Consider the following 19,225-nt stretch of genomic DNA (forward strand, 5'->3'; position numbering starts at 1 on the left):
ATGTAAATACAGAGACACAGGCATCGGGTGAAGCATACTGGAGTATAGTACTACTCAGTAGAGAAGATGTGTGAAGAGATCAGATCAGTCCATAAGAGTGTTGTTTAGGAGTCTGGTAACAGCGGGGAAGAAGCTGTTTTTGAATCTGTTACAGCGTGTTCTCAGACTTTTATACCTCCTGCCCGATGGAAGAAGTTGGAAGAGTGAATAAGCTGGGTGGGAGGGGTCTTTGATTATGCTGCCCGCTTTCCAAGGCAGCGAGTGGGAGGTATACACCAGAGTCAATGCATGGGAGGATGGTTTGTGTGATGGATTGGGCTATGGTCACGACTCGAGAGCTTCTTACTGTCCTGGGCCGAGCAGTTGTCATACCAGGGTGTGATGCAGGCGGATAGGATGCTTTCTATGATGCACCTGTAAAAGTTGGCAAGAGTCAATGTGGACATGAAGGATTTCCTTAGTTTCCTGGGAAAGCATAGACGCTGTTGTGTTTTCTTGGTCATAGTGTGAATGTGGGTGGACCAGGACAGATTATTGGTGATGTGCACAGCTAGGAATTTGAAGCTGTCAACCAACTCCACCTTGGCCCCGTCGATGCAGACAAGGGTGTGTACGATACTTTGCTTCCTGAAGTCAATGACCAGCTCTTTAGTTTTGCTGATATTGAGGGAGAGATTGTTATTGTTATACCATTCCACTAGGTTCTCTATCTCCCTCTTGTATTCTGACTCATCGTTGTTCGAGATCTGACCCACTACAGTTGTGTCGTCAGCAAACATGTAGATGGAGTTGGAGCCAGAGTTTGCCAAGCAGTCGTGTGTAGGGAGAATAGGACCGGGCTAAGTACACCGCCTTGCGGGTCCCCGGTATTGAGCACTATCGTGGAGGAGATGTTGATTAGATCTATTCCCCAGTTTTAACATCTCTCACCTTCTGGCCAATAAAAAAAATTAACAAAAACTTGTTGCAGCAGAATGCACAGATGTCTCCTTAATATAAGCTTTGTACACTAAAATATTATCATGACTCTAAATCAAAGTTGCACTGCTTTCAAATTTAGGGAGCTATCCAATTTAAACTTCGGAATTGCATTTTCCCAATTTGAAATATAAACTGCATAATTCTGAACCTAGTAAATCTAAATCCACCAAATCTGATTATCATAGAATTTACAGTGTAGAAGGAGGCCATTCGGCCCATCGAGTCTGCACCGGCTCTTGGAAAGAGCACCCTACCCAAGGTCAACACCTCCACCCTATCCCCATAACCCCGTAACCCCACCCAACACTAAGGGCAATTTTGGACACTAAGGGCAATTTATCATGGCCAATCCACCTAACCTGCACATCTTTGGACTGTGGGAGGAAACCGGAGCACCTGGAGGAAACCCACGCACACATGGGGAGGATGTGCAGACTCCGCACAGACAGTGACACAAGCCGGAATCGAGTGACCCAAGCTGGGACCCTGGAGCTGTGAAGCAATTGTGCTATCCACAAGGCTACCGTGCTGCTGATGTGAGCAAAGTTTTACTTTGTATGTCAAACTAGTGATTAGAGATTTACTTCTGCAGAGATGAAACAAATACTTCCAATTGAAATATAAATAAACTATTGGTATGGCTGATGCAACCTGGTAAATCGCTGGTGGCATATACCCTGTGCACATTATCCATCAGTGAATTCTCACTAACTGAGTTTGTACTAACCTTGAATAGCAAATACCTGGGCCGTCTAAGTAGGGTGGCGGTCGGCGGTCTGTACAATGTTAAGCTAGATTGTGGAACTGGTTTTAAAGTTGGCTCCTTAACATAATAGGCGGCATTGTGTCAAGAAAGGAACTTAAATTACTGCGGTGTTTAAAATGCATGTCAAAGCCACAAAACTGGATTTTTTTTTTTCAGGTGAGTGAAAAGGGATAAAAACCTGACGCTAAGAAAGGCTTTGTGAAACAACAGCGCTTTAAAGAGAACTACTGCTGAATTGTGGAGGCATTTTCACACCGCTGTCTCTTCAAACATTTTCGTGGATGGGGATCTTGGACTTCTCTTAACACAAATAAACGGTTACTTTTCTCAGCTAGTTGCCTATCCTGTCCTTCACATCTTGGACTAGATTGTAGAGGGCTGTGTCCACTCCCGGGTCTCTCTGATCTATCCAGGGCAGTTGTCAAGTTGATTCCCTTCGTGCCTGCTGCCCCTGAGTTTTCTCTGTAATACCCGGGGCTGGGGATTAATACACGGCTGTGGAAGAATGATTCAAATGAGCTGAGGGCCAATGGTCCATGGAACTCGCCACTCGGTTGGCATGGGAAAGTTAGGGCAAAGCATTTACAATCTCTACTTCACCATGCAAAGGGAGCGGTTTAACCGGCTTTCTGGGCACGTTTGCAGAATACTGCGGATTCTGGAAATCCGATCGATAAACAGCAAATGCTGGAGATTCTCAGCAAGTCTGGCAGCACCTGTGGAGAGGGAAAGAGAGTTAACATTTCAACTCGATGATCTTTCACAAGAATTGGGAAAATTTCCAGCTCTGACGAAGCGGTTTCGCTCTCGCCACAAATGCTACCGGTCATGTTGAGTATTTTTGTTTCAGATCTCCAGTATTCTGCAAGGGCTCTTTAACCTGTCCAGAAGATAAACGTCAAGAGCTCTCGGGTATCAAATATAATACTCCCTGGACTAAATACATCACTCTGACCCCGATTACCGAGCAACCAGCTGATATAATGCAGACTGTATTTTATATTTGAAGTCAGATTCCCCGGGGCCATATGAAATATTAAATAATCTGAACAGAAAATTCGCCCTTATTACTGACTGTTTCACCCAGAGTTCAATGTCCAAATTCTGATTGTGACCCGTTGTGGAAACCTTTCAGGAGAACCTGGGTTGTCCCAGAGTCCACAGAAAGATACTAGAACAAAACGACACTCGTTACAGAGGGACTCAACCAATAAACACCAAATTTTAATTCATTTACGGCCACTTATTGTCCATCCCTAGTTGCCCTTGAGAAATCAGAAGAGAAAGAACATCCATCAAATGAAATATTTCCTGTATCGACTAGTATCGGTGGTGTGGACAGTTATGATTTTTAAAACAATTGATCATTTTTATCGCAATGCTCAAGCCCAGTCTGTGACCGCTGTGACAGACGGTGAGTGACGATTGTTATTGACAAACGATTGTTATTGACAAACGATTGTTATTGACAATCGGTTGTTATTGGCAACATCTCCAGTATGGACCATGGAGCTACTGGGTTCCAAATTGACCTATTATTTTGCTTCAATTTATTAAAATTAATACGTTTATTTAAATTATGAAACCAAAGTGGAAAACCCCAAGTTCCGCGCGTGAGGCACAACCAAGGGTTGAAGAGAATAATTTACTAGGTTCACTCAGCCCGGTCTTTAAAAAACCGGAAGATTGCCGGAGGAGTGGAGCGAGGAACGCCACAGTTTTCCCATTCTGAGGTGAAAAAGTCACAAGTGCAGCAGGTCGAGAACAAATGCAGACGCAGGAAGAAACGGTGAACAGGCGCCGGAATGTGGCGACTAGGGGCTTTTCACAGTAACTTCATTAAAGCCTACTTGTGACAATAAGCGATTTTCATTTCATTTCATAAGCAGTGGAGGGAACCTTGATTTGGACAGTGAGGAGGTAAAGGATAAAGGAGGACGATGTCAGAGCTTGGTAGAAACCAGGGCAGCAAAGACTGAAGTAAGTGGACAATGAAAGTTGCCCGGAAGATTCGACGCTTGCAGAGGAGAGAAGGGATCGTCTGTGAGACAAACTCTTCCTCCCGCTTCCCCCTGTAACCAGTGCTTAATTCACTTTTATCAGTAATACTTTCAAACCTCATCCATATGGCCCAGATAGAATGAAATTTCATTTTGTTTAGATTGACTGAAATCACAGGCGATGGCTCGGTTCCCAGAGGAACACTTTCTCACGGGTTTCAGGTGTGCTCTCTCCATGAATGTGAAATCATGCGGCTTAAATTCTGCCATTTCGAATCAGCGTTGTTTCCTACGTCTTAACAAATGTTGCAGAAGGTGGTGATTACAATGCGGCGTCCAGCGCATCGACTGCCCAGACAGTATTGGTGTACGGTATCGTGGATAAAACCCTGGACACTGCATGCAGCCAATGCGATGTTAGTCCTCAGCTCCACCTGAACATGCTGCCTATAAAGTTTTAAACCCAGATTTGCAATATAAAAGTTAAATTACTTCGCGCATAGTAGATTGAATTTACTGTTGGGCAAACATCGATTCCTCATATCCTTAATGCCAGTTATTAGTTTTATGGATATATGAAAGTTGAAAATAGATAATGAATATAATGTATTTGAAAATTTATCGCGCTTTTAAAATGGGGCACATCCCTCCTAGTGAAATTGGGAAAGGGTCTCATTGTGAAAGGGGATCTCTGTATGAAGTGATCCATTAGCTCTATTACCGAGCTTCCAGCTTTCTCCTTTTGCCTTTAATCCCTTTTGAATGGAGTGAGCCCCGCCCTTTCTCTGCACCTATATCTCCTCCTCCAACCACTCCAACTCATTGAGAATTGTTTGATTGTGGAGTTGCTTTCAACTCTTCTCCAAAAGAATGAAGGAGAGGTTGGGGGGGGGGGGGGGGGTGATTTTCGATCCTTTCATACAAATCGTTTCACTTGAGTGACTTGAAATAACTGCTTCTAAACACCGAGGCAGTGCAGCTGGGATATACATGAACCGCACACTGGCTCCCAGGTTTGCGTTTGCTCTCGTGTTTTACCAATTGTTTCCATCTCATTTTCATCTTCCAAACAAGGAGCTGGGGAAGTATCGAGTCTTGTGCTGCAAAAGCACAAAAGTGCCAACGTTAAAGTGGTTACCATGAATAGCTATGGTGCTCCGTACCTCTACGTACCCACCGCGTCTGCCCGGGGAGCATCTCAGAGAACCCCCAAGTGCGCTCGCTGCCGGAACCACGGGGTCTTGTCCTGGCTCAAAGGGCACAAGCGCTACTGTCGCTTCAAAGACTGTACTTGCGACAAGTGCATCCTTATACTGGAAAGACAGCGGGTCATGGCCGCGCAGGTGGCTCTCAGGAGGCAACAGAGCAACGAGAATCCGTGCAATCTGGTTCTTCCCGAGGATTACAGAGCCATATATTCAGGCCCGGAGAGAGCCGAGCACTCGGCGCTCTCGGATAGAGTCTGCCCAGCAAGTGCAGGCAGCAGCAGAGCAGAGGCGGCCACACCTGCAGACTCTCCACTTTGTCAGCAAGCGGGTAAGTACACAGGTTAGAAATGTTCAAGGGGCTTCACAGCTCTGCGTATTTGAACAAAGGGGAAACCAGATCAGGAATATTTACCAGTAACATTTTTACATATAAATTACTAAAGCAGGGCAGTGGCCCAATATTAAACACTTCACAATATTTGTGCTTCTCGTTCGGAATTTAAATAGCTGATATTTTCTTCTTGCTTTCGTTGGCAAAGTAACTAAAACATTATTCCACTGAAGTATTTTCAACTAACATCTCCCTCTTGAAAACACAGCCCGCTGAACACTGACACCGCGCGGGTCTCCGCATGTTCCAAAGGTCTCACAACCAATGAGAAGTATTTGTAAATGCAATTATTGTCAGGGAGGCAAGCTTGTCAAAAAAGGAAGTACTTAATACAACTGGCATTTATATTCTTCTTGTATCTGTTCCGAGAAAGGACGCTTATTATATTCCATGTCCCCTGCTTGTTGCATCTATTCCAGCAATTGGCAGGTTGCTGCATTCTCGTATCCCGCCACTTGGACGGATTCCAGTTACTAACGTGGGAGACTACAGAATGGGATCATGTTGTTACTCCGCAGAGGCGTTGGAAGGGAGATGCTGCCAAAATCTGCCCGGGTTCATCGGATCGGAAAACCAGGCGGGCTTTCCTTTCCACTTTTCACCCGCCCAATTGGCGCAAACTTGGCAGATTAACATCATTTAAACTAAACCGCTGTAATGCTGCACGCAGACATGGTGGCTTATTTATCAAATATCCTAATATTGTGTTGCCGCCAAATGCCCAACTTTATAGATGATCAATAATATTCAGAGTTTAGCAGCAACTCGTTCTGTCTCTTCACGTTCGCCAAGTGTAAGGTGATTTGACAGGAGGCTAACTTTGTTCAATGTACGAAGGTTAGTTATCACAAAACAACTTGAAAACGATTTCATGGCTACGTGAGCATGAATTACCTGTGTCCAATAAAGCGCGGCAGGAACATGCATTTTAGTTTAATGAGCGGCCCAATATGCAGCCCCTGCAACAATCTGGATGCTATTTTAACTGGACAATCGCTGGCAAAGCAAGCCACGTTTGTTATCCCCTTCTCTAACACCCAGCGTCTGATTATTCCTGCTGCAAATTGGCTTCCTGCTTGTTTTTCCATGTTAATTCTTAACATAACAAATCAAAGAGGCGGCGAGTTCAAAGCCATAAGAGTGTGATTATGATAATTGTGCGGGGGTGAAAAGGGGGATTGATCTGTTTGGATGACCCGCGTTTACCGTTTCAGCCCCAGGGACGTGATTAATCACTACATAGAGCACAGGGATTAAGGGATCAAATTGCCTGGTTACAAGTGAAACAAAGAGGGACCTGCTGCTGGGATCATTTCCAGCTATTTCTTAAAAGAAAAAAAACCCAGCACCTTTATGGACTTCTGTTATTCCAATTAAACCGTACATGACTACTCCAGTGACACTTTATCACAACCTGCCATTTACAGAATAAAAATATAGGAGAGAAATTGATCCCGGTTAGCATCCTGTTGCGATTCCCTAACGGCGACTGCTTAATTTAGTTAAAATGTTTTAAACCCCACATTCAGAACATTACTGTGCTATGTTTGGGAGCTGACTGGCGGTTTTTATTTTCTGACTTAATAATTAAGCGTTTTGGCTAAGAAGATGTTGCATTAAAGGTTGACTCAGAATAAGTTATAATTAACTAAGGGAAACGGTGTCCTTTATAATACCCATCAAGTTGTAACTTGTTTTAGGAAATCAGTGATTGATTTATCTATTTATTCTTTCACTCACTGCTCCGGTCAATATAATTTACATTTGAATGTAACTAATTATGTGCATTTCATAATTCGTAAAATATTAAACTTTGAAAACAAGTGTAAACTAATCCTAATTGGGACGGCCAAGTTACCAGAGCAAAAACAAGGTCGTGACTCCTTCCTGTAAATATCGAATTATTAGATCCTGAAACTTCACATAAATTACCGGTGATATTTTGTTAAATTCTGAGCTTCCTCGGTAATTCAGTGGGATTCAGAGCTAGGTTCTGTTTCAAGTTGAAACTCAAAGTGAGACCCATGTTAATGTCCTTGTACCTGTAACAGACGTTTCGAAAGCCTCTTATTAGGACCGTAGACTTTCCTTAAATAAACTTCATCCTCCTTATTTCAAATATGAGACGCTATCTATACTTTAAATCTAACTTTGCATTCCAACTGCAAAAATACTCGTGGCGGACCTGCCTCCCGCAATCTTTAATTTCTTAAAGGTAGACTGTTTTGTTGGATTTAGCGGGTAGATATGGGATGCAATTGAATGCGGAGAAATTGGAATGGAATTGTACAAACGCACTGAGTGATAAAACTTTGAAAATAATATAGATGCAGAAAAGTGGAATGACAATCCGATCAGGCAGTGAAAATGTCTCTGGAATCCTAGGTTTTATACAGCAAAGTAATGCTGGGTATCAGAGCTGGTACAGGTGGTCGAGGTCTGAATAACCTCATTGTGTGTTGTACAGTTCAGTTAGCTTGGAAATTATAGTGTGTACTACAAGAAAAGAAACGCGTGAATACTATTCCGGATATATTAGGGAGTTTATGTAGATTGGAAAGTTCAGATGGCTTCGTAAGTATTTTAAAGTAATTTTGTTTCATTAACCAGTATGAATGCGTGCAACACATTTTGCATGGTTAGAAGGCACTAAATCACTGGACCTACCTATCTGCCTCCTCCATTTCATGTGGGGAGGTGTGAACATGAGTGTTTCAGGGTCCAGTTCTCCAATTAAAAGTTAATCGAGGTCTACACTTGGAGAAAAGTAATTCCCCCCCAAAAGTATTGTGAGAAATATATTCCTGTATATCACTATGCACAATAATGCACTGCAAAGTTCTCATTAAAATATTAAACCTATTTATTATCAGATGAATTTCAAGATGTCGGGAGAAAGGCTGATGAGAAGAACCAAATGAAGATTACCGAAAGTGAGGAAGAAGGGGCCGTGTCATCCACAGATACTCAAAATAGCGACTTACTATCACCCATCCAAGAGTCGAGGAATGATATAGAGCGGAGGAAAGAAAACAAAGAACAGATTAAAGGTGTCACCAGAGATAATTTCAATGACATCAGGAAGTTCTTGAAGTCCGACGATGTGGCTCCTTCAGGAAAGTCTAAAACACCCCCCATAGAGGTTCTGGCCAAGGTATTTCCGAATCAGAAACAGTCTGTTCTGGAGTTGGTGCTGAAGGGTTGCAACAATGATTTGGTTTCAGCTATTGAAACCTTACTGACCAGTACCAGCAGGCGATCTGAAGGTTCAAAGAATTCCAGCAAAGCACATACCTCTAAGGACATAGCTGACTACAACTCTGGTCACTATCCTTTATCCTCAACAGCTTGGTCTCTGAGTTCTGCCTTTAGATCCCCATCTGATCCCTTCCAGGTATCCCCAAACAGCCATAGTGTTGTGGCAAGCTTGCCCAATGTCAATCAGACGATTACACAACCCAGTCATTACCCAGTGCCAACCCTTTTCAGACCAACTTTGTCTGGATCCCATCCCTTTGTTTCCAGTGAGTTTGCCCTGTGGAGCACCATGACCTTCCAGCACCCTAGCCTGAGGCAGCAGTTTACTTCCCTGGCTCATTCTACTAGTGCCCTCTTGGGCAGCACCACAATGATCCTACCTTCCCCAAATGAGACTTCCCAAAAATCATCTGTCTGTGATGGGAATCTGGCAGAAAAATCCTTGAAAGCTCTGGAAGAAAGGCAAGAAGGTAAAAATTAGCTGCATGGATTTCAAACAGATTCTCTGGCCTGCTCTATTAAACTTGCAGAATGAATATTTGGATTGGTTCAAAAGAGTATCCGGAAGAACATATGCTCACAAAGGAAATCCTGAAATGGACTTTGTATGATTGATATAATCCTGAATACCTGTAATCGCTTTTCCTTGTGATAGTAAATGTGACAAGTGCTCATTTTATTTAGAATTTTATCTCATTATAAACAGAACTAGATTGTTAGCTCAGAACTTAATGACCGTAAGACAATTACACTATCATTTGTTTCAGATTCAATCAAGTAAAATGGAAATAAATTCCACCTTTTAAAATTAATGACCAGTTTGATATAGGGAACATAAATTCCATTCATTTATTGGGTTTGAAACATAACATTAAAATATATGAGAATTTAAATGCAAGGTTATTGTATAAGTGCCACTGATGCTGAGTGATATTCAAATTATTTTTTGGAGAATTATTGATCACAAGTACAGTTATAGCACAGGACTTACTGAGCTGCTAGAGATTTTACTTTTGTGTCCGAGTTTCTGCCTATTTTCAAGTTGCTCCATTCAACTCCTCATCTTGTGCATATTTGGCATGTGGTAAACTTCTTGTATTGTTCTTGCACCCTTATTATATGTTGTTGCTCAATGTTCCACATTGCTTCCATCAACCCTTTCTTTGTCCTAAAATTATTTTGGGTAGTTTCTTCTCAAGTTATATTTCAAAATTAATATAACTTCTTAAATTATCTTTTGGCAACAAACTCTAGTAAGAGCAATGATATAATTTATATATTTTCAAGTCATTAAAATATACGTTGTACATTTTAGTCACATTGTATATTGTGTTGAGCATTCAACCTTCATTGCATTGGCAGTGACTAGGCAACTTATTTTAGTGGGCCATTTCCTTTGGGCTGCCAACAGATTTTCTCACCAGGCACTTCACTGTAAAAGACAGTCAAAAAAAGACATTAAAAGTTCGATCTGGTCACTGTTCTGTGTTGCCATCAACTTTAATGTTTTGTCTCCAAAATCAACTTGTTAGAAATTGTTTCCAAACTGGCTATGTTTAGATATGAGAGCCCCAACTACAGGAGAACTGAAAGAAGTTCGGGGCAGATGACCAAGTCAGCTCCTGTACATATGCAGTATGCATTCTTTGGTAGGACCTCATGGACTTGAAAATCCAGGAGATGTACAACAGGCATCTCATCTGTCAGAGCAGGTGATGCACAGCCTGCTGACAGCTCGTCTGACACCACAAGGGTTACACTAAATAGGAGTAAGAGGAAGTGGTTGAGGCACAATAATTGCACAAGGGCATTGACTTGGGTAAGTATAGCAATGTTAATGGCATTTCACTGCTATTCATTTCAATGACAGAAACTGATTTCAATGATTGAACTTTTCATCTCCTAATTCTCCCTAGAGAGTAACTTTCAGGTCAATAGAACGGCCAGCTTTTATGAGGAGGAAAGGATAAGAATGTGACGGTTGTATTGTTGACTGTTTGAGTAAATTGTGTTCAGGGTAGAGTGGGGCACAGAGTTTCTGAAAGCACTGTCAGATGCCCTCACAGATTAAGTAAAGCACACCTCGATGAGATTGTTGTGGACCTCTCCAGCAGCCAGTTTTCTGATTGCAGGCACCGTGGCCACAAGCTCCTCCTCCTCAGAGATGCCAATCATTCTGCACTTTTCTCTTCCTGCAACTCTGCTGTGCAGCATGATGTTGGGAAAGGCACAACAGACCAAGGCCATTCTGGAGACCCTTGATGGGATTTACTGAAGGATGCCTTCAAGTCTCTTGAGGCACCTGAAGTGCACCTTGAGCAAACAATGGTTTTATCCTGTTGGATGTCTCCTTTGGTTCACTATTTGAATTCCTTACAGAAGTCACCCATCAGGTCTTCAGAGGATAGACCTCGGGCTTGATTCTCCGATTGCTGATGCTGAAATTGCATTCGGTGATTGGGCGGAGAATCCATTTTGACGGCGAAATCAGGGCGACGCCTGTTTTCAGATGCTCCGCCCCTCCAAAACAGCATCATCGGTGACTATGCCGCACGCCGTTGGGACGGCCTCAGGATGTCACTCGAAGGCCCTCCCTGATGCACCGCCCCCAATGGGCCGACTTCCCGATGGCGTGGATCACTAGTGGTCTGAGGTTTCGTTAACCTTGCGTGGCGGCAGCAGACTGTGTCCGGCGCCTCCACAGTCAGGGGGGTGGAGCCGTTCCGCTGGCTGGGTGGCTTCGGCGGGGGCTGGAGGGACTGGTGAGGGGTGGTCCGGGGGTGGCAAGGAGGTTCATAGGAGGGCACTATCTGGCAGGCTGGGACTGCATGCGGCCGGCGCCATGTTGTACGGTGTGACCGCTGCAGGTCGTCGCCGTGCTCATGCGCGGCCACAGACCCGGCAATTCTCTCCGTTTCTGTCAGGAATGCCAGGGAGCATCGGTGCGGGGGCGCCGCCGGCTTTTTAATCGCAAGACTAGACACATGCTCCGGGCATGGCCTCAAAATCGGACAATCCAACTCCTTGTTTCCAGACACTAGCTGCTGATGCTGTGTAGAGGAGCAACAGCCTTCAAGCTTAAGGTAGTTAATCCTGCTCTGTGGCACCTTTTCTCCTGTTCTCCCTCATCCTCTAGTCTGAAGTGACTTGTATGAGGCCATGTCTGCAAACAGATAGTTTGTGAGGTAATAATGGCAGTGCGAGTCCAGGAACATTTATGTAAGCAGAGCATTTCCCAGAGTGATGCAGCGCTTCAAATAATCCTGAGAAGTAATACAGCAGCTAAACTGAAAAACTAGCAATTAACCTGTAGACACTGAATGTTTGATGGTGAATGGGCATTGCTGCCTGCTACAGCCATGTGGTGAATGAACTGCATAGAATGTGTAGGACCCTAATTTACATATATTTTTTGAAGTATCATTGAAAACAATCACAGGGTGTGTTGAACATAGACTACTGGAAACAAGGCCTTCAGGAGCAAACATTTATTAACTAATACAACTATGGGGTGGCACGGTGTCACAGTGGTTAGCACTGCTGCCTCATGGCGCCAAGGACTCGGATTTGATTCCGGCCACGTTAAATTGCTGCTTAATTGGAATTTAAAAAAAAAAAACAACTGTGTACAGGGATAGATAAACTTTCTTTCAGAATTACAATGACACGTGATGATGTATATTAGCTATTAGCATAATAGGTATTAACCCTTTGTATTAGATCTTTCTCACCACCTACCCCCTCAAACTGCCGAGATATTCATCCTAGTCATTAAATATTTACACATCTTCTGCCTAGTTGGAGAATGTCTAGTCTGAGGATCCTGGGAATGACATTATAGACTAACAGGTCGCCCTCAAGACTAAAGTGACAATGCTGTTCAAAGTACTTCTGCAACACAATTGCTACAAACATACGGAGGCCATCCAGTAACCAAGTGCTCTTATCTGTGCGCACTAAGCATAAGCTTTGGGATAACTGAATTTTTTTCCAGTTTCTGGGTGGTCTCCAGGAGAAACGTAATGGACAAGTAGATGTAGCTCTCCACGTCCTCAACAAAGTGCATATTGTCCTCTGCAGGCTTCCCCACAGAAACCCGGCACAAAGTATCAGCTGTAGCATGGTGTTTATTTTCGGTATATTCTGTCATGGCATCAAACCCCATGAGCCATATTTGAAACCTTTGAATTCAGGGTGGCATCTTTACTTTTTGTTTGGTGTTATGCAGGTGAGTAATGGCTTTTGATCCATAGTAAACCTGAGTTCTAGGATATAATCAGAAAACCTTTTGCAAGCCCATGTGACTACCAGGGCCTCCTTTTCAATGACAGCATACCTCCACTATGTATCTGTCAGTACTCTGGAGGCATTATATTCCAGTCTATGAGAATTGTCTCACTGAATCTGGAACCATACAACTCCTAGGCTAATGGATGATGCGTCAGTCGTGACTCTGGTGGGTAGGTCTGGGTCGTAATGGACCTGTGTTTCCATGAACATCAGAATGTCTTTGATTGTGTCAAAAACTCCCTGTTTGTGTTCATCCAAAACCAGGCTAGGTCCTGCTTCAGGAGTTGTCAAAGAACAATACAGCACAGGAATTGTCCCTTCTGCCCTCCAATCCTGCGCCAATCACGTGTCCTATCTAGACCAACCACCTGTATCCTTCTATACCCCGCCTGTCCATGTGCCTATCCAGATAAGTTAAAGGTCGCTAACGTATCTGCCTCAACCACCTCTCTTGGCAGTGCATTCCAGGACACCACCACCCTCTTGTGCAAAAAACCTTCCCCCCGCACATCTCCACTGAACCTTTCCCCCTTCACCTTGAACTTGTGCTCCTTTGTAATTTTCAATTCCGCCCTGGGAAAAAGCCTCCAACTGTTCACCCTATCTATACCCCTAATAATTTTATAAACTTCTATCAGGTCGCCCCCCAGCCTCCGTCTCTCTAGGGAGAACAATCCAAGTTTATTCAATCTCTCCTCATAGCTAATACTCTCCATATCAGGAAATATCCTGGTAAACCTTTTCTGTACTCTCTCCAAAGCCTCCACGTCCTTCTGGTAGTGCGGTGACCAGGATTGGATACAGTATTCCAAATGTGGCCGAACTAACGTTCTATATAACTGTAACTGTTGTAGCAGTTCACTGATGTGTGCAAGATTGGCAGGAGCTTAACCACCTGATTAACCATATCCATAAAACATTGAAGCTTTGTAACATTAAGAGGCAGTGGGAAATCCATGATGACTGCAGTTTCCTGGGGATCTGCTCGGATGCCAGATGTGTGAACAATATGGCCTAAGAAGTTGATCGTGGGTTTAGAGAACTTGCTTCGATTAAGTGTAAGGCCCACAGCTTTAAGTGTTGTAATATTATTTGCACACTGGTATCATGCTCCAAAGTGGTGGATCCATGACTGAGGATATCATTCATGTGGCAGATGACCGCATCCAGCCCTCCCAAAATGTCAGTCATTATATATTGAAAGACTTTGGATGCTGAGGCAATTCCAAATGGCAGGTGACTGAAAGGGTACTGGCCAAAGGGTGTGATGAATGTTGTTTGCAGTCTGGGCTCCTTATCTAATGAGAACTACCAGAAGCCGCTGTTTGTATCCGGTTTAATGAAGATTGAGTTCTTTTCACCGAGCTTTTGTCGACAGATCCCAAAAGGTGGACCACCCTTTCTGCTGCCTTATTAAACTGTTTGAGGCCCACCCAAATGCATAGTGTGCTGTGGGCTTGGGCGCAGACACCATGCCTGAGCAACAAGACATGGGTTGAGTTACCAACAATATCACCTCCTGATATATCATGGACCTAATCTCTTTTCTCATCTTTATCAAGAGTGGATGTGGGGCCTTTCTCGGGGTAAACAAACCCACTGGCTTGACATTTGGCTTCGAAGTAGTGTGGTGAGCTGTATGAAGCTTTCCCAGGTCTGTGAATAGTTTCATAAATTGTGTCTTGAACTTATCTGGTTTGTCCTGGTTGTTCAGTTCTTCCACCTTGTAAATAAATTGTAAACCTGATGATCTCTGGCTTAGTAATGAGCACTCATGATTTTGGATATCATAAAGAATTTCTGAAACTTCTTTTCCATTAAAATGAAGTGTGGCAGCCCTTGGATCTTCGGTGGAATGCCTCCTGAACAAATGATAGATGGCTGCAGAAACTCAGGCTTCAGCCACTGTACTTGTATAAAAAAAAACTGGCATTCCCACTTCTGTGTCTAATTTAAAATTAGTTTTGTGACCGTTGACTATGATATCCGGTCTCCAAAAAATCTCCTTGGACTTTGCAATTTCACCCAAGAGCACGCTGTGTTCCTTCATATCTTCTATTTCCTGGGTGCTGCTTGATCTAATTGAGCTCCCTTTAAAATTTGGAGTCGGAGCCTTTCTATTGCAGAAGACCACTGTGAACGAGCCCTGTCTCCTGCAGGACTGACAATCTGCATTAATGGCAGGGCAATGTTCATGCTGATGAGGTTTAATTGCGTCACAATGGGAACACCGGATAATGGTAATGACCATTTCTCACTCTGGGACTGCTTTTTACACTGGTGCATCTTTTGCTCACAAACTGGACTGAGTCAGTGGTGTGACTCCAAAAAGATTCTCTAGCATCCTGGATTAAAACTCAGTTCTACTACTATAGCTCAGCCTGTCTCACTAATTGGATGACTTTGGACAATGTTAGATCTTCCCTGGACTGCAGAAAATCTGATAAGGCTTCATTGTAGAGAGGCCTGCCCGCCACATTGTAGACTCAGATGAGTCAGAGCCCCACACTTGCAACTATCAGCTAAATTACATTGGTCATTAATGAAAAGTCAATTCTTTGTCCGGATTCCTGAATGTGCCTGTTAAACCTCGCTCAGCCTATAATAATGTTCCTCCGTAGACTGAAGTGTGAATCAAAGGCCATATTAATCTTTCCAAAGGTTGGTTGTTGTGCCCTCAGTAACACCAGGGGTAGCACAGTGGTTAGCACAGTTGCTTCACAGCTCCAGGGTCGAAGGTTCATTCCCGGCTTGGGTCACTGTCTGTGCGGAGTCTGCACGTTCTCCCCGTGCCTGTGTGGGTTTCCTCCGGGTGCTCCGGTTTCCTCCCACAGTCCAAAGATGTACAGGTTAGGTGGATTGGCCATTCTAAATTGCCCTTCGTCTCCGAAAGGATTGGGTGGGGTTACTGGGTTATGGGGATAGGGTGGGTGTGTGGGCTTGAGTAGGGTGCTCTTTCCATGGGCTGGTGCAGACTCGATGGTCCGAATGGCCTCCTTCTGCACTGTAAATTCTACGACACCCTGTCTTAATAAAATGTTGTCTGTGCTGCTGCCAGTGTAGTAGAGGAGTGTGCTGACTTGTTCTTTATCAGGCTTTTGTGCTAACCCCAAAACAGTCTTATGTTGCAGGACGATATAGAAGGTTGGTCAGATGGGCAGATCGGTAACAAATGGAATTTAACCATGAAAAGTGCGAAGTGATGCACTTTGGAAGGAGTAACAAGACAAGGGAGTACTCAATGAATGGCAGGACACTAGGAAGCTCAGAGGAACAGAGGGATATTGGGGTGCTGGTCCACAGATCCCTGAAGGCGGCAGGACAGGCTAATGGGGTAGTTAAGAAGGAATACGGAACACTTGCCTTTATTAGTCGTGGCATAGATTATAAGATGAGGTAGGTTATGTTGGAGCTGTACAGAACTTTAGTTAGGCTACAGCTGGAGTACTGTGTGCAGTTTTAGTCACCTCACTATAGGACGGTTGTGATCGCACTGGCGAGGGTGCGGAGGAAATTCACCAGGATGTTGTCTGGGATAGAGCATTTTAGCAATGAAGAGAGGCTGGATTGGCTTACTTTGTTTTCTTTAGGCAGAGAAGGCTGAGGGGAAATAAGATTATGAGGGATATGGACAGGGTGGATAGGAAACAGCTGTTCCCCTTAGTTGAAGGATCAATAACGAGGGGGCATAATTTTAAGGTGAGGGGCAGGAAGTTTAGAGGGGATTTGAGGAAAAGCTTTTTCACCCAGAGGTTGATGAGAGTCTGGAATGCACTGCCTGGGAGGGTAGTAGAGGCGAGAAACCTCACAACCTTTAAAAAATATATGGATGAGCACTTAAAATGTCATGACATTCAGGGCTACTGGCCAAATGCTGGAAAGTTTAGAATTAGTGTACTTCTGTCAGTGGAATCTCGATGGGCTGAGGGGCCTCTTATGTACTGTATGACTCTGTGACAGTCTTTTGAATCTGCAATGCAAGTTTTGCCGGTGTCCTGCTTGATTGAGGCCTTTGCTATGATCAAAGGATTTGGGCGATGTAAGACTTTTTTCATGGTTATCTGTTACATTTAACCAACAATCTCGGGACTGTGTTGGCACTTTTCATTCGGATTCTTTGCCCCAGTCATTCCCTGGCTACCCTGTATTCTATGGCTTTCACTTTCTCACCACCGTTGGTTTCATGGGGGGTCCTTGCTATTCAGTAAATTAATCACATATGGTCCCAGAGTGTGTTTAACATAAACTACTGGAAACAAGGCCTTCAGGAACCATCAAACATTTATTAACTATATACAACTATGTACAGGGATAGATAAGCATAAGGCTCTTCCCAGACCCATTTCTCTCAGTTCTAGTGACACATGATCTGCCATTACTGATGATGTATATTGGCTATTAGCATAATAACTATTAATCCTGTATACTATTTTAGTCGTAACTTCAAATGTTCTCAGCATGCATTCCTGCAGCAAAGTCAGCACACTTCTTGTCAGTAATTTGTGCATACTCACTTCCACTGTACTGAGGGCTCCTCTGGCTCTTCACGTCTCTGCGGTGCTCCCTCCTATGGTTTGTATGGGGTATTCCATCCTTCTGATTATTGGCCGTTGCCAAGTCAAGATTTGCTGCAAAGAAAACTTTACAATTCAGACTGGATTTTGGAGAAGAAATCCTGGTGCGGTTAACATAGTTCAACATTCGCCCCACTAATTTACCATCAAACTCACAGTTATTACAAAATTCTTAAACAGTATAGAATCTACATATCATTAAAATCTACGGAGAAGGGAGCTGACGTTTCGTGTCTGGGTGACCCTTTGTCAAAGTGATATGCTGAGATTGTCCAGTATTTTCTGTTTTTGTTTTAGATTCCAGTATCCGCAGTAAGTTGCTTTTATCATTAAATCTATGTTTTTACCCCCCTGGGCGACATTATAGCAAGCGAGAATAAATAATAAGGTTAACAACTGTGAATCTGAAATAAAATATGAACTGCTGGCAACACATGGCAGGACAAAGAGATAAGGTAGGTTTTGGATATAACCGTTTGTCAGAGCTGTAAATTGAAAGCATTAGTAGGATTGGGGGAAATGGGGAAAGAAACATCAAACATTGCAAACAATAGAAATGCAGGAGGCCTTTGGGTGGCATAAAATCTTATCTGAATGAGGCAATAGAACACATTGGAGGAATTATCATATTACACGTGCTGCCTGAAGGCAGGTCCTCGCCTCGTTGTCTGCTGATACTTCATCCTGAGCCATTTCCTTGGGAACTATCAGCGGTGGTTTGCCATTTCCTTCCACCCTCAGAAGAAGGCAGGTCCCAAGTCTACCTCAGCCAGAATGGGAAATGATCCTGAGCAGGTGCTGTCATTGTGAACCACATGCTAGCTAACCGAGCTAACTAGCTCCAAAGAAAAATTAATAAGAGTAAATAGATAAAAGAGAGAAAAGGCTCACACAAGAAAATAGGAAAAAAGGGGATTAAAAACACTAAAGAAATCTGCACATGCATGAGGAGCAAAGTAAAAGCATGAAATGCTGGAAACACACAGAAGGCACACCAGCCCTGAATGCAGATAAAAAGACCAACAACCCTAGCCAGACTGTATTCTGCATCATTTGTCAAAAAATCATTCAAAGAATATGGGCGTCACTGACTGGGCCAATATCCGTTGCCCATCCCTAGTTGCCCTTGAGAAGGTGGCGGTGAGCTGCCACCTTGAACCGCTGCAGTCCATGCGATCTAGGTACACCCACAGTTCTGTTGGGGAGGGAGTTCCAGGATTTTGACACAGCGACTGTGTGGGAACGGTGATATAGTTCCTAGTCAGGATGTTGAGTGTCTTGAAGGGAAACTTCCAGGTGATGGTGTTCCCATTTATCGTTTGCCCTTGACTTTCCAGGTGGTAGAGGGAGTGAATGTTTGTGGAAGGGCTGCCAATCAAGCAGACTGCTTTGTCTTGGATAGTGTCAAGCTACTTGAGTGTTGTTAGAGCTGTACTCATCCAGGCAATGGGGAAATATTCAATTACATTCTTGACTTTGTTATGCGTCAGGACTTAGAAACTCCAAAATATATCATGAAGTTCACCCGACCTACAACTTTTATGTTGCATTTGGCTAGGATGAGCTCAAGAGCCTTCACTTCAGGTGTGGTTCATCAGACATCCTAGGCGCTTTTATCAAAACAAAGTTTATTACAAAAATGTAGTTAACATATATAAAACAAGAATTTGGTATCAATTACAAACATGAAGAAAACACATCAGCTACAGTAATCTATGTATATAACTTTTAATGAATCCCCCTTAGTAACTGTTCCA

General features: G+C 43.5%; 1 protein-coding gene across 1 annotated transcript; it reads left to right on the plus strand.

Annotated features, from left to right (window-relative positions):
• The first annotated feature begins 4,674 nt into the window (after positions 1-4,674).
• LOC140426480 (doublesex and mab-3 related transcription factor 3, truncated-like) lies at positions 4,675-10,074 on the plus strand. The gene is made up of 2 exons (XM_072511299.1): positions 4,675-5,283; positions 8,220-10,074. The coding sequence occupies exons 1-2, from the start codon at positions 4,887-4,889 to the stop codon at positions 9,083-9,085; spliced, it is 1,263 nt and encodes a 420-aa protein (XP_072367400.1). The 5' UTR covers positions 4,675-4,886; the 3' UTR covers positions 9,086-10,074.
• Positions 10,075-19,225: the final 9,151 nt, after the last annotated feature.

The sequence above is a fragment of the Scyliorhinus torazame genome, chromosome 7 (genome assembly GCF_047496885.1).
Source record: "Scyliorhinus torazame isolate Kashiwa2021f chromosome 7, sScyTor2.1, whole genome shotgun sequence".
NCBI lineage: Eukaryota > Metazoa > Chordata > Chondrichthyes > Carcharhiniformes > Scyliorhinidae > Scyliorhinus > Scyliorhinus torazame.